We start from the raw sequence: 27074 nt of genomic DNA on the forward strand, positions 1-27074 counted from the left end.
TAATTTTATGAGATGGGGAGATGCAATAACTTTTTGTGAGGTATACATGTTTTCTCTATTATTTCTTTGCACTTTTCTTTGCAAAATTACAATTATAGCTGACATACTATCATAAAAGATAAGAACTAGAGGGGCAATACATTCCCCAATCAAGTCTCAAGGCACAATAATCCCCTTCTGTCCTGTGCTGAGCTACACAGTTGCCATAAGTCATTTATCGACCACTGAAGAGCTATGAGCATCTTTCCTGCCAAATTCATCCAAATCGTATGGCACATAATATTAATACTCCTATGAGTTAGCCCGTCCATCACTCAAAACCTGTTACAGATACTCATATGATGACGCCCGTTCATTAAGGGTTAAACCTATACCCAAGCTGCATATATTATAAGGCCCAAAAAGTATTAAACCAGATAAGAATGCTATTGCATCCATCTCGGGTAACCAACAAATCAACCCTGATGTTAGTATGCAAAGCCATTTACCTAAGGTCATCCTAGGATTCCTCTCTGTCATACTTTCTCATTTTTCTCAGCCTGGTCTCCCTAAGTCTACCCTTCCCATTTTTTCCCTACAGTCTACCTTGGCAATCCTACACCAATTTCCTGTTTTCCAGTAAACATGCCCCACCCACTTCAAGCTTGACTGCACCATAATAACCTATACATGTCCAGTACTGTATCTATCCATACAACATGGTACTGTATACAGTCACACTGAAGATATACCATTTGAATAGTAAACCAATTAGAACATGTTAATCTATTGTTAAATTACTTAACACTTTCACTACTTTCAGTTCATTCAAGGTTCCAATAAATAAAATTGCTACAAAATACTGTACAGTTCGCAGTGCCCAGTACTGTGAAAAGATTAGTATGTCCTCTGTAATGATAAGGATGAGAGATATGTACAGAAACTTTGTGCAGTACAAGTTTTTTTTATACAATACTGTATGAACTAATTCACAATAATTTTCACTAAACTACTGTACTATACAACTCACTGATATATACAAAACCACAGCCAAATCTACAGCATTACAGTTTACGTTATAAAGCAATCACTAATTCTTAATATCAAATTCTTAGAGCAATCTGACATAACAAAAACACTATTTAAAATTTGAAGCTTAAGTATCAAGACAATGCATGCAATGTTCAAAGCATGGGATATATGTACAGTAATTTAACAATAAAAAATTCAATAATATACATTTGTATTTGCGTGCTGGCAATTACTCAGAACACTTGTCAACTGGTGTACCTGTAGCCCATAGGATAATAAAAACAAACTAAAATGTAACAACGATATTTATTCAAGGCTTTATCAAATGAATAATGATGTACCACAGACATTTTGGAATGTTGATGTTTAACTTCATTACTTAAGAGAATATAAGGATCAAGAAATTCCTTCCTCAGTATTCTGCATATACAGTACATACTATTTCTACCTTTGTACTGTAATCACGGAGATTAGTAAAACAAGATACAGTACAGTACTGCAAAAAGTGCTATATATCTACAGATCTTTGTATTAAAATAACAAAATACAAATCTCAATAGCATTCATGAAACTACTGTTAAATTTCATGGTATATAGTAAGGTAATGAGTTTAAAAATATTTCTTGAGCCCTACAAAGATTAACAGCTATTGTATGAACAGGAAAGACAACAGTGTATGAACTTGTGAGTAGGGTACAGAATTAGCAACTCTTAGCACACATCTGAGGGGTATGAATTATGGGCGGAATTTTGTTAGCCTAGTTCTTGACTTAATTTGAAATAACACCACTGCAATAGTATTTCTTACTGAGGAATCACAAATCATTTTGGTTAAAATCATATTTTCCACTGTTAAAATTTCACTGTAAGGTCAGACATTATTAATTTTTATTTCTTTTAAATGTTGTTCAAAACTTATCCTATGCTAAACTTAGGTTAAAGAAGGTATGGCACTGAAAAATGTAAAAAATAAAGTGGTCCTGTACCAAAATTAGTCAACTGCTTTGTGGAAAATAGGAGAAAAAACAGTTTAAAAAATCCTGTTGATACTCAGGAATGTTCATCTTGCTCAATAAGGCACTCGCAATTGACATAAGTTGACCTAACATGTTTCACTCTTACTTGGACAAACAGGCACAGAGTGAAAATTAAGTTAATTTCTAAGTTATTCAAGTTACCTATCACATAAAAGATTAAACAGACAAGATGTGTTGTGTTAGTACAGTATGCCAAGTATTAGTGTACAACGAACAATGTTAACCAATAATATCAGTCATGGCATTCATAAACTCAAAGTTTAACTAAAAATCTACTGTAGCAATACTGAGCTAATATCGTACATTTCTTTTGAAATAACATCATACCTGATTAATCATCAATATCAAATAAGATAGTAATATATTATCACCCAAAAACCTAGGAATTTCACATATGTACTGTATATAGGAATGAAAATGCACTCTATCCCTTATCTTACCCCTTACCATAGGAAATGACTGATATGAAGTTGAAATACCAATCAACTTTGCCCCTGAAGTCTTCTAATGTCACAGTACCATACATAAGAAGCAAAGAATGCTAATATTAATCCAACATGCTCTGTAACCAGACCTAATTGACAAAATGAACTACATTTTCAAAACTTACCCATGTACATACTATTACCTAAGATGATTTGGAAAATTTGTGCAATAAAAGCATTGTGACTGTTACAGAGCTACTGTACTGTACTTGTACTGTACTACTGCCCTCAAATAAGTCCCATGTCCCTAAGTGCCATTTCCACGATTTCGTCCTAGAAAAGGGAGGAAGGGGAAACGAGCATTAATACAATTCTAGCGGTAATATCAGTAGCATTTAATAAAGCATTCTCTAGCTGCCAACAAAAGATAAGAGTTGGCTAATGCACTATACCAACTTTCCATTACCTTAATTACTATAGTACTGTATTCACTAATAAATTATAAAAGCTTAAACGTTAATTGTTTGCTTAAAATTACAACTACCAATAGCCAATGCTAGCTTTCTCAATGCAAACAAGAACACAAGAAAGGAGTCATTTCCTTCAAAGAGCAAAAACTTCTTCATAAACATAGACTATTAATCATTGTTTTGCAAGTCTTTATTGTCAACACTAATCGAAATCAGGCAATAAAGTAGACATTCCACTACGTGATAATGGTGATGTAGCCTGGCCACTGCATTCATGCAAAGGAGAAAAAATATAGAAAGGTGCAAGTTGATGCGTATCACACTACAACCTCACAGCAAAATAAAATTGCACTTTTGTATTTTTGAAATATCAGGCTTCCAGTTAGAATCAACTCCACTTCAGGTCTGGTGGGAAAAGCACCTGAAGGCAAGGTGATGGAAGTAAGAGGTAGAAAAAGTAAGCTGGAACCTCCAAGTATAAGCTTCAATTAATGAGGAAATATATGTCACAAATGAAACAGTTAGTGAGTCTTCTCACTGATGCTGCCCTTTGTGTGGAAAGTGATTCTTCTCACTGTTACTGTCCTTGGTGTGGAAATATCCTTACACTTCTAAATGGTGTGCCCTATATATAGTACTTTGATTCCATTTCTATGGCTCACACAAAAACAGGATATTCAAGTCAATAATTTAATGCTTCATCAACAAAAAGAAATGACTAGGCATTTTTTTTTCAGCTTATTGGGAAAGAGGAGGACCTCTATAAATAGACACTCAAGTGCATGCTTCCACAGTATACAACTCCAATGGGATTCCTGAATATGATCATTTGTCTTTGCTTCTACAAAGCTTGCAAGTCATAGACAACTCTTTAATTCCAGCTGGACGACATAACCAAATTTATGGCAATTTCCCTGAATCTCATCTTCAAACAGGAAAGATGGGCATCCAGGTTGTCTCTTGAGACAAGCCCATCCACAAAAGGACCTGCGGGGCGACCCTAAAGGAGCTCCTACCAGACAGCTCATGAGGCACCTCAAATGGATATTTGTAAAATGCCAGAAGCAATTTTGTTGCCCTCACTGTCATTGCTGTCATATATTTTTCTTCCTAATTTTTTCTTTTATATATTATCCCTTTTACCAATCTCCTTCAAATGCTAACCAGACACTGCTCACACAGTACTCTATTCACAAAAGTTTTTCTAAAGACATATATTGTTTATTTTCCAAATTGTTCTTGAGATAGAAATTGCTCATGAACCAAAACATAACTGAACAAATTAAAAGATAAGTAAACTCAAACCCTGGTCAAAACCTTTCTTTGGCATGCTGCCAAGTGTCCACAAAAATAAATCTTGTAAAACATCTAATTTAGAATGCATATATGATCCAGTGTCACTGACAGATTTCCCAAATTCTTAAATCACATCAGACAGTTGTTCAACTCTAATTTTCAGGAATGTTTACAGTCACATCTAAGGTCATGTCTGCATCATCCAGAAACAATGTGTAACCCATCATCTCCTGGAAAGAACACTCAGGGTCATGTTCATGTCTTCAGTTGTATTTAGTATGTCCAATAATGGTTGAAATTGCTGTATCATCTGAGAATGGATGATGAAGAAAGTACTGCTTCTGCTTTTGATATATCACCTTTTCTGAGTTACTCCTCACAACATTGTCACTTTTGTCTTCAAACATCAACTGGCCACTTACACTAAATGCTACTACTGAATACAGTACTTCTTTGTCACTAGAAATTGAAGATCCATTGTTTAATATCAACTATGGCCACTTTTAGATGATTTTCTAATCCCACTCAATACTGACTAGCAACTTTTGTCCTAAACTTGTCTGTCCTGATTTTAAACTTTCCAGCCATCTGAAGTTCAGAGCCTTATTTGTGTAAATCACTGATTTCTATGAAAATCTTGCTTTTTGGTAGAGTTTAAATTTCTCCAATTAATCCTTTTGACCTTAAAATTGGTCTAGAATGGGTAACTAACTGTCTCAGCTAGCATGTCTGAAGCTCTCAACCTTGATGTCACCACGGTTAGATGAAGAAGTCAGATTTTCAGTCCTTGTCAAAATGACCCATCTGGTTGATTAAGAGGGCATGGAACTGGAATTTTTCACCTTGTTTCCTTACATCCACAGAAGTAACTTCAACATTCAATGTTAGCTCTCCATCAACACCATCATTTGACTGTGTTTTTCATTCTGGTTACCTACAATATAGTTTCTGCTTACCTACAGTGTCTATACCATAGAAAATAATGGTAGCACAGCGTAAAAGAGGGTCAAAATGGCAAGTCCTGATCCCAAGAGCATTACATAGCATTCCAAACCTCAGATTAAGATCCTTCATCATGCACAGAATTACTAAGAAAAAGGCTAGCCTCGTGCTGGATAACAGCTGATTTAAATGTGGAGTCTATTATCCAAAGACTATTGTTGCTACGCAATGAAAAAAAAAATAACAATATGGACTCACACTGCATCTTATATACAGTTCAACAACCCTTTAAGAAAAGCAGTCCAACATGACCAGTCCTCTGAAACAATCCCTCAATTTACCCAGTTATCCAAAGATATACAGTCACTATACCTGTTTAACTTTCCAGATGCATTCAACGCCCTGCATATTTTAACAACTGTGCTATCAAGTTTCACAAACATTTAACTGATTCTTACATACTTCTCTCTCACACTTTCTTTCCTTACCTTTATCCCCAGCCTTCTTATTTTTCAATTAATGCACAACAATCTCTCTACAACTCACACAATAAGTACCTAATTTAACTCCTCATTTTACTATCCCATTAATAAATTTTTTAGTTTTTTCTCCTTATATGCCTACCCAAACAAACACTCCAATGGCTCTCCCTCAAAACTTTCAAGCTTCCATTTTTGCAATTAACTGTAAACTATTCTTTAATTCAACCTCATATGTGATTTTCAACATCCAAACTTTGAGCACCTAATTTCTCTTTGAAACTCTTGTCTCACTTACTTCATTCAAGTTATGACATACACTGTACAGCCAGCACCATTTCATTCTTTAATTAAAAAAAATATTCCTATGAACAGAACAGAGGTTTATGACTAAAATCACAAGATGATATGGCTTTACTGTGTCAATATTTAATTTTGGACAACTGTGCCTCCCAGGCGTCAATCAAGGCACCCATAAAGAATATTGGAAATGACAACAAAGAATAAAGAAATGATCCCGTCTATATGGCTCCACATCTTTCATTGGCCAACTTTCTCAGTTAAGAAATGCACTGAGAATACAGTAACACAGCTGAGAAACATGAAAAAATACATGAAACCGAAAGTAGATAATACCAGCCAGGCTCAATCTCATTCCTGACTTGCTGAAGCACACAAGCAAGGTTACACCACCACATACTTTAATGGAATACTTCTTTACTCATGACCAATTCCAGTAAGTGTAAAAAATAAAGATATTTAAGTTTTTCAAATTTAATTTATATTTCATTTTCAAAATCTAGCAAATTCTATTAGAATATTTAAACATTATCAGTCCAGTAATCCATCTATGCCTGGAACTGGAAGCTCTATTTCAAGCACAATATAAAAAAAGCACATAGCTGAACAATTAAATATAGGAAACATTGTTCTGCTACAAAACAAACAACCAAAACTAAAGCACTGAGGATGGATATACAATATTAGTTCACTTACAAACTACAGTTAATAGCTGAATGACACACTTTTAAAACAGATAAAAAGATTAAAACAGCAGAGGACACAATTTACTGGTGTTGCCATCCTTATCATTATAAAAATAATAACCTATGCCTTTCCTGCACACCTGTCTTGCTTTGAGGATGGAAAAGGCTTACCTATGAAGTAATCTAATATTAATTATTTAAACTGCTGGTAGAGCAACATGTTACTGTATAAACACAACTGCAGAGATTTAAAAAATCCATTAAAAAACAAAGTACTCCAAGTCTCATGCATAAGCTTTCACTACTTACGAGTCTTTCCATTGAATTATAATAAAATCTGAATGATTAAAACCACTAAGAACTGTCTCAGGATTACTGCCACGTATCTTTATTAAGTGAAATCTATAAAAATAACCATCACGCTCCATCTGACCAAATACTGTACGCATTTGATAACAGATTTTTTGTAAAGGACCATTTACTGAAAGTAAAACTAGAGTAATACAGACTGAGTTTCTGACTACATCAGAAAAATGAGACTGTCTAATGAAGAACTCTTCATAAGTGTAAGCCGGCAAATTCAGACACACAACTGGAGGTTTTCCAGCATGGCTCATGGATTCCTAGCATCTCTGAGTAGTAGCTGATGACCATATATGAAGGGCTCCATCCTGACTTAAATTTCTTACTACAGTATTTGGCTGGATAATGAATCACCACTACAACAACAAGACTAGAATGACCATGGAAAAACACGCTTGATGGGTAGTATGATATTTCAAATCTAAATTCATTCCTCCATCTTGAAGTACTGTACTATTTTTACAAATCAACTTGCCTCCATGGGAATGCAACATTGCTAATAGGAATTAAAGCAAGATGAGAGATTCAAAGGCAGAACATGAAATTACAGTTTTATCATTTAAATAAGAAAAGCATAAACTAGCCACAGGAAAATGATATAAAAATTAATGGTAAACTAAATGAAAAGAAAGATTTGAATATCTCTAGCCTGACTAGTGTGTGTTAAAGAATTCCCCTAGAAAGCTACACAGTAAATTCACCAGCGAGTTTTATACAGTATCCTATCTGCTGCCAAAGCTAATTCAGCACCAACTGAAGTGTCTGCTCAGTTTTCTTCATTCCAATCTGGATGAGCACCTTTGTTAATAATTTCAATAGAAGAAGACATTGGCTATGGCAAGTACACAAATCAAGAGCTGAAAAGCTAACCCTTCATTACCTTTCTGCACTTCATCAATCCTATAGTCTGATAAAATCTAACCAGAACTGGTATGAATTCTCATAAGACAAAAGCCAGCAATAAAATGGCGGCACGCAAAAGTAAGGTAATTTACTGTACAAGGGGAAGCAGGGATAAAAGAAATCAGCTAAGAGATAGAGATAAAAAGTGAACATTAAATTGGCTTATATCTGCATGAAGAAAGCTTATTATAGAAATACATCAACAGCTAAGTCTTGTGTTGGGAATGTTCTGATCATGCTGGATGTACTATTTAACAATCTGCGATAAAGGACTTTCTGCCCCTCCAAATATACAACATTGTTCAAAATGCTTTCTCCTGACTGACTAGCAAAATGTTTGGACAAACTATGGCTTTAAACTTATTTTATTACCAAAACAATCTAGATAAAGAAAAATTCAGATACCAAAACACATCCCAAAAAGTTATGAAGTCAGGAATACAATATTTATCTCTGATAAACATAAGTTAATGTCATGGGAGTTGCTTATGAGGATATAACCCATTCATACTAGAAAAGTGTGATGCTCTATGCTGTTTCTTTAGTGCAAAGCAATAAAATACTCCAGACAGTGATTTCAAGTACAGCAAATAAAGTAGTAATTTTTGGATGGCTAAAACGTTACTAAAGAATGGTTACAACAGAAAATAAATTTGATAAGGATGAGAGGAAGGACGTCACAAATATGTACATACTGTAATCATCTTTTGAATGAGTTATACATACAGTATTACAATGTAAAAATTCTAAAATATAAGTGTCATTAATTTTTTATGAATAGAATATGGATGGTGAAAATTATAAAAGTCAAAATAAAAGTGGCTATGCAAAGTAAAGTAATAAAACTTGGCCTGTTTCAGTATGGAAATGTAAAAGTTTCTTCCATGACAATTTCCTGTTATTTACAGGTCAACTGAAGCAGTATATAATGTTACGTAATATGTAACATTTCTAAAGCATCAATTTTTTGTGTAAGACAAAAAAGAATTAAAATTATTAGTCTATTGATGTACCTGATACTTGTGAAATCTCATTATCAATAAAACTATTATTCTGTTAGTGTACCTAATGATTGTGAAACCACATTACCACAGTCCAGCTATATTCAGTTATAATAAATGCAATGAACTTATCATATCATCAAAGTATCTGAATTTTGAATTTTAACATAAACAGCATGAGTTTACTAATCTATCAAAAGACTAAATTCATGATTGCACTGAATTTCAATATCTTGACTAGTGTCACCTTTGTGTGTATTACTAGAGCATGTGAATATGTTACCTTCTGTTAAGAATGATTAACAAATGTTAATTTGCAAAACACAAAAACTAACCTTACTAGACAACATATGTAATACAACAGAGTATGTCAACTTACCCACAATATATGATTCCCTGTAAATGCTTTAGTGTGCCTCTTTATACCAGTTTATGAAGAAACAACACTAATTAACTAAGCAATACACATCTGGTGAAAAAATACCATCCTTCTTTACACAGTGTATTAATCTAGAGTTAAACTGGTACCACAACACGCTGTTTATTAACCAATATTTCACTATGATATCAAAATACCTTGGTAAACAATAGCACTTTAACTTCCACATTATTCCATTATGGAGCACTAAGTGATCATGAAAGTCAACAGTTTAACTCAAATAATGTAACTGTTAGGCTGTCTTATGTGTAATAGTTTGCATAATAGTTTGTTTTAATCCACAACCCGGGTTGTTCTTATTTATAGTAGTCAGCTCTTGTAAAAAATATTTAAATACAAACATATCTACGTAACAAAAGCACTCATACTGAGTTTTACTAATCCACAGCTTCAAACAGTGCAAATTGTTACAAAGAACAAGGATAAGAGTCAGCTAATTAGCTGAGCAAGCCTCCACAAAACATGATTGTACTCATACGTGAAATGAAAAATAAAACAAATAACACATAAAATAAACAAACAGATCAATAAAGTACAACATAAACAACTATAAAAATAAAAGTAAGGCAGTAGTGCATAGTACATTACAAAGTGGTTTGTAAAGATGTTGTTCTCCAAGATTTGGATCTTCCGTTCCCTCCTTTTACTGAATTACCAGTATTTCATCACCTTATTTTTTCCATGCCTAAATTTTACCCTTTACTCCAAGTATTCACCAAACCTTATTACTCCACTGCCACAACTGAGAAAGCAAAACGCTTTACGTATCTATTATTCATAATCAGAAGCCAAAGAAATAAATATCACATATTCCAGCCTTGTGACTATATACCATTTCTTGTGTTTTCACACAAACCAACACTATCAACAACTCAAATCCTCAAGCCTTACCATGGTTGTAACATTCTAATATGCGGGGAAGAGGTTGAAACATTAAGCATTACTTTACTGGCTATTAAATAAGGTGTCACATGTAACGGAGAAAAATTAGGAAACTAAATTTATTCCTTGTACCTGCATAAATAAACTTATGACTGCCCTAAACTAGATTCTAGCAAGACATGTCAAATTTTGCTACAGGAAACAGGCGAGAAAATGTTTTATATGGTTTGGAAGCAGTAATAACATTCAATAACTTAGGAAAAACATTATATTTCATACACTAGCCCTCCTGAAAATCAGAGAATCTCAAATATATAGCCACTTTATGTGCACCACTCATTATCTGGATAAACTGAAATAAATCAAGTGAAAAATAGAGGAAACCTATAAATAAATATACATAATACTACTTGCTCTTAAGCAGTTAATTGATGTTAGAATCATCACTTCACTATGTTTGGCATTTCAGGAATACCACAATCATTTGTGTCAATTTCTTTGCCTGCAGCTTTATTTCCTTTAATACCTATAAGTAAGGATCTTGTGTAAAGCACTTCAATATTTTGTTCAAACCTCACTTAATTCACTAAAGAAGCATTTAATCTGTTCAAGAGAACTTCTCGGAGAATAAACTGAAATGGCTTCTGTGGCAATTTCTCAAAATAAAACATCTTGTGTCATTAAATATTCTTAATGAAATTAAACAGTAGATAGACAATCCTAATGAAACAGAAAACAAGAACTCAATTTGCTTACTGGTAAACGGTGCAGTGAATTTCAAACCAGTGGAAGATTTGGAAGTCACTAAATATGCTTAAAATCTTCTGTATGCACCATCTTACTGAACAATGTTCCAAATGCTCTGGAGTTAAAGTAAAACATCACTGCACAAATGTGATTCATAGTCATGATATACCAGTTCTTTGTCATTTCTCTATAGACAGAAAAACAAAGTTAATAGAATCTTTCAAAATCCTGTGATAATATATCAGCATTTCTATCTTCTGAAGTTTGCTTCAGGCACGGGATTTAAGGGATATTTGACCAATTCATAAAGCAAATTCCTATTCATCATAGTATCCTATCAAGTCCTGATAACAAATTAAATAAATAACCATGCCAAAACTGGAAATAAGTAATCATCCGTATCTCTGACCAATGTAAACCTTACTTCATTTCGAAATATAAACAGCTGCATATCCATGGTAATAACCTGACAGAAAGACAGATATTTCCTGAGGAAAATATTTCAACGTTTAATAGCCACGCAATACATTAATGGAAGTGATACCTATCAAACTAGGTGGCATAAAATTAAAGATGACCATGCTTTCTAGACTTATACTAAAGAATATATTTATTGTAATGCATGACACATGTAAATCTCTATCAAATACAAAGCCAATATAAACCATAACAGGGCTTATCTTCAGCTATTTGTTTAGTGTTATGACCTTAATATGACAAATTTTTAATAAATTTGTATTTTTCATAACTAACAAACCTTTGGTTTTAACGTAAGGGGAAAATTCTCTAGTGGCTGCTGGAGTCCGGTAAAAAAAAAAATATATTATACAAATGAGGGTAAAATTGTGGTATAATTACTGTGTAATGGGCTACCATTGTAATTTTTCAAACTTCACCTCCCACATTATAGGAAATAGACTGAGCTACTACCTGCTACGTCTAATTATTTAACAATAAGCAGAAACTGTTGCCACATTAGAGTGACTAAGTCTGTCCACTCTTGCTCTAAACTCTAGATACAAAATCTAAAATAATTTTGATGTTCCATAAATACAAATCTCTTAATTTACTTGTGCAAATTACTAACCATATGATGGTAAGCAGAATAGAATTCTGCTTCTACAGAAAAACCCTACACAAATATCATCAAACACCACTGCTAAGCCTTACCAAGCAAAATTATTGAACCATTATTACATACATTTACCAAGTTAACATTTTTAATTCTAACAAGCTTGTTCATACACTTCATTCTTAACAGGATGAAGATCCAAAGAACAGCTAGTTATAGGAACCAGAAAAACTTTCTTTAAAAATCTATGTACCTTCTACAGTCTGACTACCTAGATGACACACATCCCTATAGTAAAACACTGAAGTATTTGGGAGATTTAGGATTAATTCCACAGTATTCAATTAAGACTAGTTAATGGTTACAGATGAACTGGCTACTAAGTGCTCAAAAGATGAAGACTGAAAGACGGTACACAATCACATACCACCAAAGTCAACTGCTCCTACTTAAAATAGCATCTGCTACTCAATGTGACATCCCTCAAATCAAAGCAAGCAGAAATTGATCAACATCCCCAGCATCTTGTTTAACAGACATTTCTTTTTAAATATTATGGTATGGACAAAGCCTCTCATGGATTCTGATCTTAGCAACGGAAGAAATTTTGATCAGACAGTGATTAGAATACCATAAGAAGCCTTCCTCAAGCAAAAATCATGGTGATCTGGACAACAGTTGTGTGAAGTTACAACAGGTAAAGAACCTAAACCCAAGACTGCACAATCTTGCTCTCCTGAAATATTGTTTAAAGACTATCATACAATGTAGGGCTAGCCTATGTTATTTCCAAATACTCTAATAAGTTTGGATATCAAAAAATGCCATGATGTCCTCTGATCTACCAGACATTTGGTTCTTTTACTATGAAGGCTTTAACTAAAATGCCTTCTCTTATATAGTCAACAGTCAAAATTCCAAGTATTTCATTGTTACTAATGGCTGAGAAAAAGACAAGCATAAACTTAAGAGTGAAGTCTTTGTTAAAAACTCAATTCAAGGACTTATTCTTTTACAAGGCTCATCAACAACAAGGTACGGTCTCACTTTGGTCCAGCAACTGATGGCCTACAGATCTTTTCAAAGCTCACATATATCCTGAAAGTCAATATGGTTTTTTACCTTGACACTTTTTCTTCAAGAAAAAACACTAGAAAAATGTTGTGACAAGACTGTCATGATAGACATACACATACAGGCCCTGTGAAACCTCTTGAGAAGGTAAGTACAAAGGGACACTTTTTGATACTGGAAAAGGTTGGCTACAACCAGGTATGAAATACAAAAGGACAATTTTTGATATTGGAAAAGAATGGGTACAACAAGGTATGAAGTACAAAATGACATTTTTTGATACTGGAAAAGGTTAGGTACAACAATCTTTGAAGTACAAAAGGACACATTTTGATACTGGAAACAGTTGGGTACAACAAGGTATGAAGTACAAAAGGACACTTCTTGATACTGGAAAAGGTTAGGATCAACAAGGAATGAAATAAAAAAGGACACTTCTTAACCCTTAAACGCCGAGCCTCTATTTACAAAAACGTCTCCCGTTTGCCGGCGGCGTTCGGGAGTTAGCGCCGAAGTGGAAAAAAAGTTTTTTAAAAAAATCACAGCACGCTTAGTTTTTAAGATTAAGAGTTCCTTTTTGGCTCCTTTTTTTTTTGTCATTGCCTGAAGTCTAGTATGCAACCATCAGAAATGAAAAAAAATATCATTATCATATATAAATATTGAAATATATGACAGCGCAAAAAAAAAATTTTCATATATAATTTTATACAAATCGCTGTGAGCAAAACGGTTAAAGCTAACGGGTTATTTTTTTTTTCTTTGTATTGTACACTAAATTGTGATGATTTTGGTATATAACAAATTGTAAAACGATCAAAACAACACAGAGAAAATATTATCACAAAATGATGCATGAATTAAGTAATGTAATGGACGTAAAAATGTTTTTTTTCAAAAATTCACCATAAATCAAAATATTGTGCTAGAGACTTCCCGTTTGTTGAAAAATGAAGCTAATTGATTGAATATTGCTAGACTGTAAGTTTTTTTGCTTACGATTGCAGTTTTCGACCATTTCGGTCGAGTTAAAGTTGACCAAAAGTAGAATTTTTTCTATTTATCGTGATTTATATGAAAATATTTCACAACTGATAAAAGCTACAACCATGAATTATTTTCTGTTGTATTGTACATGAAATTGTGCATATTTTCATATATAAAACTTTATGTAACGACTAATATAAAACGGTGCAAACATGACGACAACGTGACGAAAGAATTTCTGAGATGTTCGACAGAGTTACCGCGCGGATGTAAGGAAAATGTTTTTTTCAAAAATTCACCATAAATTGAAATATTGTGCTAGAGACTTGCAATTTATTGCAAAATGAAGGTAAATGATTGAATATTACTAGAATGTAAGAGTTTTAGCTTACAATTGCGTTTTTCGACCATTTCGGTCGAGTTAAAGTTGACCGAAGGTTGAAATTTTGGCAGTTATCGTGATTTATGTGAAAATATTTCAAAACTGATAAAAGCTACAACCATGAGCTATTTTCTGTTGTATTCTACATGAAATTGCGCACATTTTCATATATAAAAGTCTATGTAATGACTAATGTAAAACGATGCAAACATTACGACAACGTGATGTAAGAATTTCTGAGATGTTCGGCCGAGTTACCGCGAGCAGACGTAAGGAAAAAGTTTTTTTTTCAGAAATTCACCATAAATCGAAATATTGTGCTAGAGACTTCCAGTTTGTTGCAAAATGAAGGTACATGATTGAATATTACTAGAATGTAAGAGTTTTAGCTTATAATTGCGTTATTTTACCATTTCGGTCGAGTTAAAGTTGACCGAAGGTTGAAATTTTGGCACTTCTCGTGATTTATATGAAAATATTTCAAAACTGATAAAAGCTACAACCATGAGTTATTTTCCATTGTATTCTACATGAAATTGTGCACATTTCCATATATAAAACTTTATGTAACAACTAATATAAAACGGTGCAAACATTACGACAACGTGACGAAAGAATTTCTGGCGCGGACGTAAGGAAAAAGTTTTTTCAAAAATTCACCATAAATCAAAATATTGTGCTAGAGACTTCCAGTTTGTTGCAAAATGAAGGTACATGATTGAATATTACTAGAATGTAAGAGTTTTAGCTTACAATTGCGTTTTTACCATTTCGGTCGAGTCAAAGTTGACCGAAGGTTGAAATTTTGGCAGTTATCGTGGTTTATATGAAAATATTTCCAAACTGATAAATGCTACAACCATGGGTTGTATGTTGCTGTATTTTACATGAAATTGCGCACATTTTCATATATAAAACTTTATGTAACGGCTAATATAAAACAGTGCAAAACTTACGACAAAATGTAAAGAATTTCTGAAATTTTTGGCGAGTTATTACATGCTGGGCGTAAGGAAGAAGTATTTTCAAAAATTCACCATAAATTGAAATATTGTGCTAGAGACTTCCAATTTGTTGCAAAATGAAGGTAAATGATTGAATATTACTAAAATGTAAGAGTTTTAGCTTACAATTGCGTTTTCGACCATTTCGGCCGAGTCAAAAGTTGACCGAAGGTTGAAATTTTTTGTAGTCGACGTACGGTACGTCCACTCGGCACCCAACAACCAATTTTAGTCGGCGTTTAAGGGTTAATACTGGAAAAAGTTGGGTACAACAATGTATGAAGTACAAAATGATGTTGGGTACAACAAGGTATGACTTACAAAAAACACTTTTTGATACTGGAAAAGGTTGGTTACAACAAGGTATGAAGACCAGAGCACAGAGTATAAATTATTTAAAATATTGTTAAACGCTTATCTTTTCCTGCTTCTTACTTTACAGATTCAAAGATAACAAGGATGAAGTTTATTTGGATTTTTATTGGAGGAACGACGGCTTCATTTTAGATGGTTGCAGGCAGATACAAAGATCCTTCAATTTACTGTCATGCATTTTCTATTTGCTGAAGTCACCACTGTTTCACATACAGTAATGTTATAGCCTAACAAAGGCTGCTTAACCCTTAAACGCCGACTGGACGTATCGTAAGTTGACTAAAATTGTCTGTTGGGTGACGAGCGGACGTACCGTACGTTGACTACAAAAATTTTCAACCTTCGGTCAAATTTGACTCAACCGAAATGGTCAAAAAATGCAATTGTAAGCTAAAACTCTTACATTCTAGTAATATTCAATCATTTGCCTTCATTTTGCAACAAATTGGAAGTCTCTAGCACAATATTTCCATTTACGGTGAATTTAAAAAAAAAACTTTTTCCTTACGTCCGCGCGGTGACTAGGCCGAAAATTTCAGAAATTCTTTCGTCATTTTGTCGTAATTTTTGCACCGTTCTATATTAGCCGTTACATAAAGTTTTATATATGAAAATGTGTGCAATTTCATGTAAAATACAACAAAAAACAACCCATGGTTGTAGCTTTTATGAGTTTGGAAATATTTTCATATAAATCACGATGTACCAAAATTTCAACCTTTGGTCAACTTTGACTCGACCGAAATGGTCGAAAAACGCAATTGATTGTAAGCTAAAACTCTTAAATTCTAGTAATATTCAATCATTTACCTTCATTTTGCAACAAATTGGAAGTCTCTAGCACAATATTTCGATTTATGGTGAATTTTTGAAAATAACTTTTTCCTTACGACCGCGACGCGGTAACTCGGCCGAACATCTCAGAAATTTTTTCGTCACTTTGTCATAATGTTTGCACCGTTTTATATTAGTCGTTACATAAAGTTTTATATATGAAAATGTGCGCAATTTCATGTAGAATACAAAAAAAACTCATGGTTGTAGCTTTTATCAGTTTTTAAATATTTTCATATAAATCACGATAAATAGAAAAAATTCGACCTTCGGTCAACTTTAACTCGATCGAAATGGTCGAAAACTGCCATTGTAAGGTAAAACACTTACAGTCTAGTAATATTCAATCAATTACCTTCATTTATCAACAAATGGGAAGTCTCTAGCACAATATTTTGATTTATGGTGAATTTTTGAAAAAAACTTTTTTTTACGTCCGCGCGTTACGAATTCATGCATCATTTTGTGATAATATTTTCTCTGTGTTGCTTTGATCGTTTTACAATTTGTTATATACCAAAATCATCGCAATTTAGTGTACAATACAAAGAAAAAAATAACTCATTAGCTTTAACCGTTTTGCTCACAGCGCGATTTGTATACAATTATATATGAAATTTTTTTTGTGCTGTCATATATTTCGATATTTATATATGATAATGATATTTTTTTCATTTCTGATGGTTGCATACTAAACTTCAGGCAATGTCAAAAAAAGGAGCCAAAAATGAACTCTTAATCTTAAAAACTAAGCGTGCTGTGATTTTTTTGAAAAAACTTTTTTTCCGCTTCGGCACTAACTCCCGAATGCCGCCGGAATACAGCAGACACTTTCGTAAATAGAGGCTCGGCGTTTAAGGGTTAACAAACCTCCATATATGCACAGTTGTTGGTTGGTCTAATAATTAATTCTATAGAAACTGTTGTTATGCAGCAAAGTTGGGGTCAGAAAAGGCATTCTTATCTGGATGATGACTCTTTAGTCTTGGCAGGCAACTCTTCTAGGAGAAAACTCTTCTAGGAGAATGACACTTCAAAAGCAAACCAGCAGGTGGAAGGGAACCTTTAGCCTTGGTAGGCAACCGTTTTACGAGAAGGTTACTATGAATACAAATCTTGTTCTCTACCCTTGGACTATGCCATGGCCTTCTATGGTACTGGGTTTGAGTTCCCTTGCTTGAGGGTACAATCAGGCATTTTTCCTCTCTATTGTTCACTTTCTTGTTTTTTCAAAAAGTGTGTAGGAACGGCTGATGAGAAAGCAAAAGTTCTCCATGGTGGATTACCATTAAATTGCCAGCACCTTTGTCTTTACCTAATTTTTCCTTCTGGGCTTTTCATAATTTCTAAATCTATCCTGACTGCCATCCCACAGTTGTTGTGGCAAACCTGGCAGGTTTCTTATTTGACTTACGAAGTGTACAAATTTTTTGTAGATAGCATTAAAACTGTTGTTGTTGAATGTATTATTATTGTTTACTCTGCTGATTTTTATTGCTGTTATCATGAGTTTGTTTATTAGTTTTGCTACTACATAATATGATGATGTTAATTTTGATTGTTTTGGGAGACATTGAGCTGAACCCAGGGCCTGCTACTCATTACTGTAAGAAAAATTTCAGAGTGCATATTTTACTTCAATATTTGGGGCTTAAGATTAAATTTTTTTGATCTCCCAAGTTGTGCCTGTAACTATGATTTGATGTTTTTGTCTGAGAAACTTGTAAACAGTAACACACCTAAGGCTGAGTTTTGAATCCCAAGGTTTGATAGCCCTGATTTATTTATTGTTGTAACATCTCACATGCACAAATTATGGCTGTATACACTAAGTCTGGACAGCATATCTATTGTCAGAAAAACTTTATAGTATAGGTGCCATCAATTTCTTTGTTTTAGGATTTTCAGGAAGTTCTACAATGTTTACATATTACAGTTGGAGAGGATTAGTGTGGCTCAGTCACAGGACTGAGAAGACTGCAGTGCAAAGCAGAGTGAGTGGCTTAATTCAAATTCCACAGATCAACATAGCCAGTCTGCTCCTTACCTCTGTGTATCCTCCGATTTTGTCTAGCTAACTGACAAACCCACACATATTTCTGGTAACAGATTAGACCTCCCATTCATAGATGCTCCAGCTATTGTAAAGTCCAAGGTCTGTGAGAATATAGGCACTTCTGATCACTCCACCACTGAGATGGATATATCTGTCAATCAGTATACAGTATTCCTATTGCCATCACTGGAAAAACAGTCTGGCTGAATTCTAGAGCCAACTAGGATTGCATTATTGAAGCTTGTCAGGCACTTAATATTTCATATGCTATACAGTATTAGATCCTGAACCCAAAAAGAAGTTAAATGAAATGCTGATGGCTATTTTAATAAGGTACATCCCTAGAAAGGTTATCAAATTCAGGACAAATGACCAGCCATGGTTTGACAACACATGTAGACAAGCTTACCATGCCAAACAGACCAAATTCAATGCACGGAGACAAAATCGTTCAAATGAAAATTACACCATTTTTGTCGAGTCTCGCTATGCTGCAAATAGAATTTACTATATACCTAACAGAAGTTACAATGATTCCTTAAAGAGGAAACTTGCAGGAATTACTCAGCCTCATCTGTGGTGGAACAAAGTGGTATCCTTCATCTTTGGGTCAGGCTCGTCTTCCATTCCACCACTATTAACAGATGATGGTGGATTGGTGACTGACCCTATGGAAAAGGTTGTACTGCTTCATCAATTAGGTTAGGATGCCCGTCTCCCTGATACTTAACATCCCGAGCCTATTCTTACAAAATTTGCAAAATTTGATAAGCTTGATAGCTGGGGTTAAAAAGATCCTGATGGTTTCTTCCCTTATTTTTTAAAAAGGTTTCATGTATGTTGTATCCCAAGATCAGTAGATTCTATAGATTTATAGGTTAATGTAGTATCTTTGTGAATGAATGCAAGCTTAGTAATATACAGTGCATGTTCCAAAGAATGGCATAGCTGCAGACTGCAGTAATTACATGCAAATTTCTATTCTCCCTGTGCCCTCCAAAGTTGCAAAAAACTTATTTTTAAGCACCTACATAAATATGTAGAATCTAAAGGATTGTTAACTGATAGTCAATATGCACGCAGGAAGCTGTTGGGTTCCTGCAATTCTCTTTTAGACTTAACATGCCAACTGCAAGAAAACCTTGATAAGGGTTTTGAGTGTAGAGTAATTCAAATACAGTAGATTTTAGCGTTGTTTTTGATTCAGTAAATCACAGGGCACTTTTTTATAAACTTCAGAATCTTGGCGTGGGCAGATATTTTTTAGGTTTACTTGAAGATTTCCTTACAGGTAGGCAGCAGCAAGTTGCTGTTGATGGGATCTTTAGTAAACCAAGGCCTATTGTGTCTGGAGTTCCACAGGGTAGTGTTCTTGGCCCACTGTAATTTTCATTGCATACAAGTGATATGGTTGTTGACCTGGAAAACATGATTGTTCAATTTGCCAATAACAGTGATAAAATCATTGCTACCTGTTTTAGGTCATTTGTCCTTCCTTTACTTGAATACTGTTCTCCGGTGTCTGCTTCTGCCAGAGATTTATCTCTTTTAGATAGAGTGGTTTGTGGTGGTAGGTTTGTTCCCTAATATTTACTGTATTAGCTGTAATGACTTGGACCATTGACAGATGGTCTCATTTGTCAATTTTTCACAAATTGTGTTTTAACATAGATCTTTCACACCCACAATTGATCCCTGATCCCTTTTTCCTACCAAGAGCAACCAGATTTGCTGAAAGGCAGCACCAGTATACAGTAAATATGCCTCGCTGTTGAACTTCACAGTTCCAGAGGTCCTTTATTCCTCACACTATTGGACTGTGAAAGTCTCCCTGGAGAAGTCTTGTGATTGGAACTTCAAAGGTTCAAGCAAAAATGCAATGCATTACTGCCCCAAAACAATTTCCTTACTATTTAATAATTTAATTACATTTTTATCTATTTATTAATTTGTTAATTTATCTTTTTCTTTTAATAAATGAGATTTCTTTTTCTACATTTCCCTTTACCTCTTCTTACTTCTTTCTACTGAACACCATATTCTTTATAAGCGTGAATTTCAAGTCAACGGCCCCTGTGGGCTTGTTCTATATAAATACGGTTCAGCTTCTGAATAATAATCATAAATTGTGACTCCATTTATAAACAAAAAAGGCTCCTTTGGATAAGCCTCCTTAAAGGAATGGATGACAGTCAAAATTCAAAAGATTATATTATGGTATATGGAAAAGTACATTGAGAAAAGGTGATAGATCCATTTTGTGCTACTCAAATTCTTTTAAGAGTAAAATCAATATCAACATTGAATACAAGATTTTATCAACATTGAATACAAGATTGAGCTAAATGCCACTGACTTGAGTCCATGGCCTTGGTGATGAAAAGTGAAGTACAATAAATGCATAAAGATTTGTTTTAAACAGCACAAGCTGTGTACACCATGAACAATAATGCTCAATGGCACTGTAGTAGTTACAGTGTCACTGCTATTAACCTATGGTTCCTAACCAATAAGCAAACATATATTTTAAGTTGGGGCTTCACCACAAAAAGAAAAACTCCAACATTTATTATACACTGGTTGACAAAAGGCAAAGTCTACCATACTTTTGAGATGCAAGATTAAGACAGAATGTTTATTTGTTTCTGGAAATGCAAAGAAACATGACATCCTGGCTTGCTCTGATCATGAAGCTTGAAAAAAATTAGTTACTCACTTAACAAGACATTACTGACCAGATGAATAAGCTGAACCTTAAAATTCAGCAAAAGGATACATATTTTTCAATTTCAAGACTATCCACAGAAATTTTCATCCAAACTACAAAGCTGGCATCAGAAAGTTAGACTTGGAAACCCTGCTGAAATGACTCTGCAGTGGTAAAAAAATCTAACTTGGAACTAAACAACATCGTAAAGTAGGATGTTGTTGGGAATCTTGAATTCCTTAAAAAACTTCCCTAAGCTCATTAAGATAATGAGAGATTACCCATATCTACCATAGATTCAGATTCGTAAAAATCTGGGAAGTGAGATAGGCAGGGATGCTGTCACTTCCCTCCTTTCCTATCCTTGGCTGATTTGTCATGCTCTTGTTATTGTTTAGCTCTAGCTGAAAGTCTACTGAGGACTGTGGGAACATAATGGGAACCTTTTTATAAATGCAAGAACCAGATTGAAGAGTACTGTTGTGCAAAACCACCAGTTGTGCTGAAAAAAGGATTTTGACAAAGGAAAAATCTATTTCTGGGGAGGGGAGGAATTACCTAGAAATAAGTGCTGAATGGATTATTTCACCGGCTGACACGGGACCCCGATCCAGAAACAGCTGATAACCAAGATTCTGGTATCTTGTCTTCTCTACAATTATTTACTCTTTGATGTCTTGGCTTCTTTGGGAACAGACTTCATAGTTTTTCAATGTGGTAAAAATCCCTGTAATTTAACACCCACTGTGTGATTTCACTTTTGAGTCTTTCTCCTATAATTTTTCCTAATTTCACAATTCCTTAAACTTTTTGTTAGAATAAGATGATGAACCAAAATTAAGCACATGAATGGCTAAATTGTCCCTCAGGACACTTCAAGGTTAACCCTTAAGGGACGGGCTAAATATATATCAAGCACGCCGCCAGACCCGGCAACTTTAAGGTTGGCCAACTTACGAAAAAACACATCAATGGAAAGAGGAAGATATACAAATGCACATGGTGTAAGAAAAAAATTCTACAAAATTTTCCCTACCTTCCACAGGAAGTTGAAAGTGACTATTTACAATCCTGTGTGGGGCTTCTTTTACAAGACACTTGTAAAAATACGTTAATTTTACCAAGTTGTGCATGTTTTTTTTTTCTAATAACTTATTTTATTTTTTTTTTGTAAAATAATAGTTACAGCTCACACAATATCATAACATATAAGAACTAAAATCAGAAACAAATTCTGAGTACTGTATATTTGTTGTAAAATATTTACGAGATTTACTGCAATGGGGAGATGCAGTAACTTTTTGTGAGGTATACATGTTTTTTCTAATATTTCTTCATAAAATTACAATTACAGCTAACATACTATCTTAAAAGATAAGAAGTAAAACCAACAGCAATCCCAGGGTATACTACTTATGAGCAAATAAAAAGACATCCTGGAGATGTAGAGAGGCAGTACAGTACATCCTCCCATGAAATCTCAAGGCATACTGATCGATGTCTCTCCTGTGCCAAGCTAAATAGTTGCCATAAGTCATTTATGGCCCATTGAAGTGCTATGATCATCTTTCCCACTGAATTCATTCAAACAGTAGGGTGCAAAATATGATTACTCATATGAGGATTCCCGTCCATCACCCAAAACCTGTTATAGACACACATGAGGATTCCCATCCATGAAGGGTTAATAATGATGTCTGAGAATGAAATTTTTTCCCTTTGAGACATAGTAATCTGCCAAGAAGTGTGATGTCTGATCATGGGATTTTTTCCTTATGGCACAAGACTTGACCAGGAAATGTTATGTGCAAGCACATACTGTATCTTTAGGGCAGAACACTCATCCATGAAATGTGATCCGGTATACGTGCGAATAAAGGGTTTGTCCACGTAGGAAAACATCACAGAACCAATGTTTCTGATACCCAGCGTAGTTCCAGTAAAAACACAAACTAGTTGCGAACACTCTTCAAAAATATAAAAGCACATTGATTTCTTCACCCATTCAACTTTCATAATTATCATAGTTTTTTATCGGTCTTTCACGTTTGTCCCACACAGATTTTACTACAATGTATGAACCAGCCTCCCATTAATATTAGAGCTTTAATTGCTTGATTTTTGGGCTGGACACAACACTTTCTTCTCACTTTACTGACTGTGCTCCCTTGGCTACAAAAGATACCTCCAAAATTTACTGGGTCAACTTTGATATTTAGCTAACATCCAAATTGCCTACTGATTGTGCCACTCTGAGATCGACACAAAAGATTGGTATAATGATAGCGCCAAAATATATTTCTTAATTGTCTCATTACAATGACCCCTGACTAATAACAATTTTCTGTTTTAAAGCATTGCTCAAGTCTTTCATTCTCTACGGCATGTGATTCTTGCAGATACTGTTAGCATATTGTTACTTTTACACCAACACAGAAAATATTAATACAATAATCTACTGCTTAACTGCACTTTCCAATTGATTGCTTCAATATCATTGTCATATGCTGCATGGCTTAATGATATCCAAGGGCTTAGGAGAGGGGAAAATGGTAATATAAATGAGCCTTTAGTTTTAATGGGTATGTGTAGGTAGTAGGAAATAAGTAGATTACAGGCAGTCCTCGGTTATCGGCAGGGGTTCCATTCTGGAGGTGTGATGGTAACCGAAAATCGCCATTAACCAAAAATCGGTGATTTCCGGCGATTTTCGGGCTTATTGGCGCCAAAAAGTGCCGATTTTCAGTTATCGGCGCCTCTGTTAGGTATGTATTGGCGCCAATACCCAATTATCGGCGCCGATAAGTGGAAATTGGCAATTTTCAGCGCCGAAGATTGTCGATTTACGTTGTTAGACAAGAGCCATAAAACCGGATCGCTGTTAACCAGGGACTGCCTGTAATTCATTTTCAGTCCCATCTTGCTGGTTCTTTTAGTTTGAAGTGTGTTATCTGTGCTGTGCAGTGTGCCATTATGAACCAGGCATTCTGCTCTTATTTTTGCTGGTGTGCCTATATACTACTATACTTGGACTCGTCCCTGTTATGGCTTCATCTTCTGTGCTAATGGTACCACTTCCTGCCAAGAAGGCAAGTGAGAATCTGAGGCTTGAGGCCAAAAGGGTATGTGACCTCACATGTATGAGACAAGTATGACAAAATCAAGATGACAATGACTGTTTCCTAGAAGTCTCAGGATAAGCTATGGGTATACTGTATACCAAATAATCTGGACGGGAAAGCAGTAAGTAGTCAGCATTTTTTTCTTTTAATCAGGAATTACAATGAGTGCTTTAAGCCCTATGTTCTATAGTTGAGCAGTTTGTAAATTGCAAAAAAAAAAGTTTTGTTCCTTTTTTCTAATCACTGTCATTTATTCAGTTATTTACTGATTTTGGGGTAATATTGTAAATGTGTAACTTGGCAGCATTTGGCCCATAAATGTTAGTCTCATACAGTATATATGAATAAGGTACGAGTAAATGCTGCCAAGTTACATATTTACAACAGTGCCCCTAAATCAGTGAATACTAACTGAATAAATGACAGTGATTAGAAAAATAGAACACAACTTTGTTTGCAATTCACACACTGCTCAACTGTAGGCCATAGGGCTGAAAGCACTCATTGTAATTCCCGATTAATCTAAAAAAAAAAAAATGTTGACTATTTACTGGTCTGCGCTACGAATAAGGTAAAAGAGTGCATTGTATTCTCTATGAATGCATGCTACTGTTATAAAATGAACGAAACTCTCTGCTGACCTTCCATCACCATTTGTTATTAATGGTCAACATCTTGCTTTTGTACAGTTTTGCATTACTTATCATGAATACAGTATATCTACTGTCATATGACTTCCAATTTGTCTTTTGAGATTACTAGTGGTTCTTGCATATTGTTAATATCAATGATAAAAGTAATGATAACATGTACTATTAAATACTTAACCTTACATAATTCTTTTATTAGAGCCAAAATATGATTGACTAACCTATAAAACAGTGTGAAGTTACCTGAAATAGGAACTTGTCCAACACAAACATCACATAAGAATAAGAGCACTGGAAATGGCCAGATAACCCAAAACTGCTGACTTTCCTGTTCTTAATTTACACTTATATGGATAAAAGTTTCCATTTTACATTACAAAAACAAAAACATACACAACTGTATTTTTCAGTTTTCCTTTTCACATTCACTTTTTAAATTCAGGTATTATTCTTCAAGTACATTTAGTATGGAAGCCTACAACTCGGTTGCATAAAAGGTAGATCTTGTAGACACAAACTAAATTTCTGAAGTGTTTACTCATGGGATATTCTTCTTTCAATTTACATCCTGGCTGTTAGTATTAGTTTTCTTGCTGTCCCTTCAATACTGGTTTTGCAATGCAGTGCCTTGGAGGTAACAAAAACATCTACCTCTTCCAAGGTCTGCCCCACCACAATGTGAACCTCCTCCTCTTATCCTTCACCATTGAATATTCTTATTTAATTTACACTTTGTAATGCCAAGCATCTCCTTTGACAGCATTTGTTATGTGGTATATTACATTAGTCTATGTAAGTCTTCTATTGCATTCATGTGGTCACTTCTTAAACTGAACATTTTCCTCTCTTCCTTTCATTCTTCCCAGGTTATCTGCATACAGTAGCTACTATGGTTTACCTTTGTTCATTCCTTTGTATCTTCATCTGTTACTTTAATAAACACAATAGAAATCACTGCTGATCATTGGTATACACAAATATTTATCTTGATGATATTCTTGAGATATGCCTGTCTTGTCTTCACTCTGAATCTTATGTTATGATAAAGAACCATTACTCACTTAATGACACTCTACAGCAACATATGGGTTTTGTTACTGAATTTGAGGAGCTAGACCGAGTCTGAATTCTATCTTGTTAGTAGTTCAAACCAGTTGATCTATTGTGGTTCATCAGGATGAACCAGAAAGAGATCCAAAAACATGCTTATTTCTTTTTGAATCTATATACACTGGTTCATTGGTATGCACTGAGGGGGATAATTCTACACACAAAGCTGAGTAAAAAATGATGAAAAACAAACTCATAAGGATTATGCACGAGCAGGTGACAATACAAAGCAACCAACCAGATATCTGGAATAACACAATTAAAGGTTAACATACATCTCCAAATTCATAAATAGCAATGACAGATTTGGTTTCTAAGATTTTAAGGTATGTATATTTTTTAATCTTCGTGCCTTCTTTGGGTGCTGTATGTTTCTGGGACTAATTCTGGCACTTATACAACACCAAGGGAATTTTCCACTTCCTTGGTAAAATTGTAGCACTACCTGTAGTTTGTGGGATTAGGAAACTATACTGCTACGTGTATTAGTCTAAGATTGGGCTAATCAAAGATAGCATACTGTGTATATAAATTATTTCTGTTATCAAAAAATGTCCAAGATATCCACACAAACTTTTCATGACCGTTTTATGATTCTAAGTGTAAGCTCTCCATTATCATCCTCCACGATTATTTTGGAGTCCCTCTTATTAGGTCATCTGAGATAATGGCTCCATAATCCTCAACTTTAAAAATATAACTTTCCATCTCTCTTCCATC

At 34.4% G+C, this 27074-nt stretch overlaps 1 protein-coding gene across 4 annotated transcripts in view; it reads right to left on the reverse strand.

Moving 5' to 3' along the window:
- Positions 1–27074, reverse strand: part of AP-1sigma (AP-1 complex subunit sigma-2) — a 133314-nt gene that overhangs the window by 10430 nt on the left and 95810 nt on the right. For 3 of the 4 annotated variants that reach the window (XM_067104321.1, XM_067104326.1, XM_067104325.1), the window contains exon 6: positions 1302–2806. The exons of the other annotated variant lie outside the window; for it this stretch is intronic. In XM_067104321.1, the coding sequence (XP_066960422.1) occupies positions 2762–2806 (45 nt within the window). In that variant the 3' untranslated portion in view covers positions 1302–2761. Of the gene's footprint in view, positions 1–1301; positions 2807–27074 lie in introns of those variants that run through there. 4 annotated transcript variants of the gene reach the window in all.

Source organism: Macrobrachium rosenbergii, chromosome 5, assembly GCF_040412425.1.
Source record: "Macrobrachium rosenbergii isolate ZJJX-2024 chromosome 5, ASM4041242v1, whole genome shotgun sequence".
Classification (NCBI taxonomy): Eukaryota; Metazoa; Arthropoda; class Malacostraca; order Decapoda; family Palaemonidae; genus Macrobrachium; species Macrobrachium rosenbergii.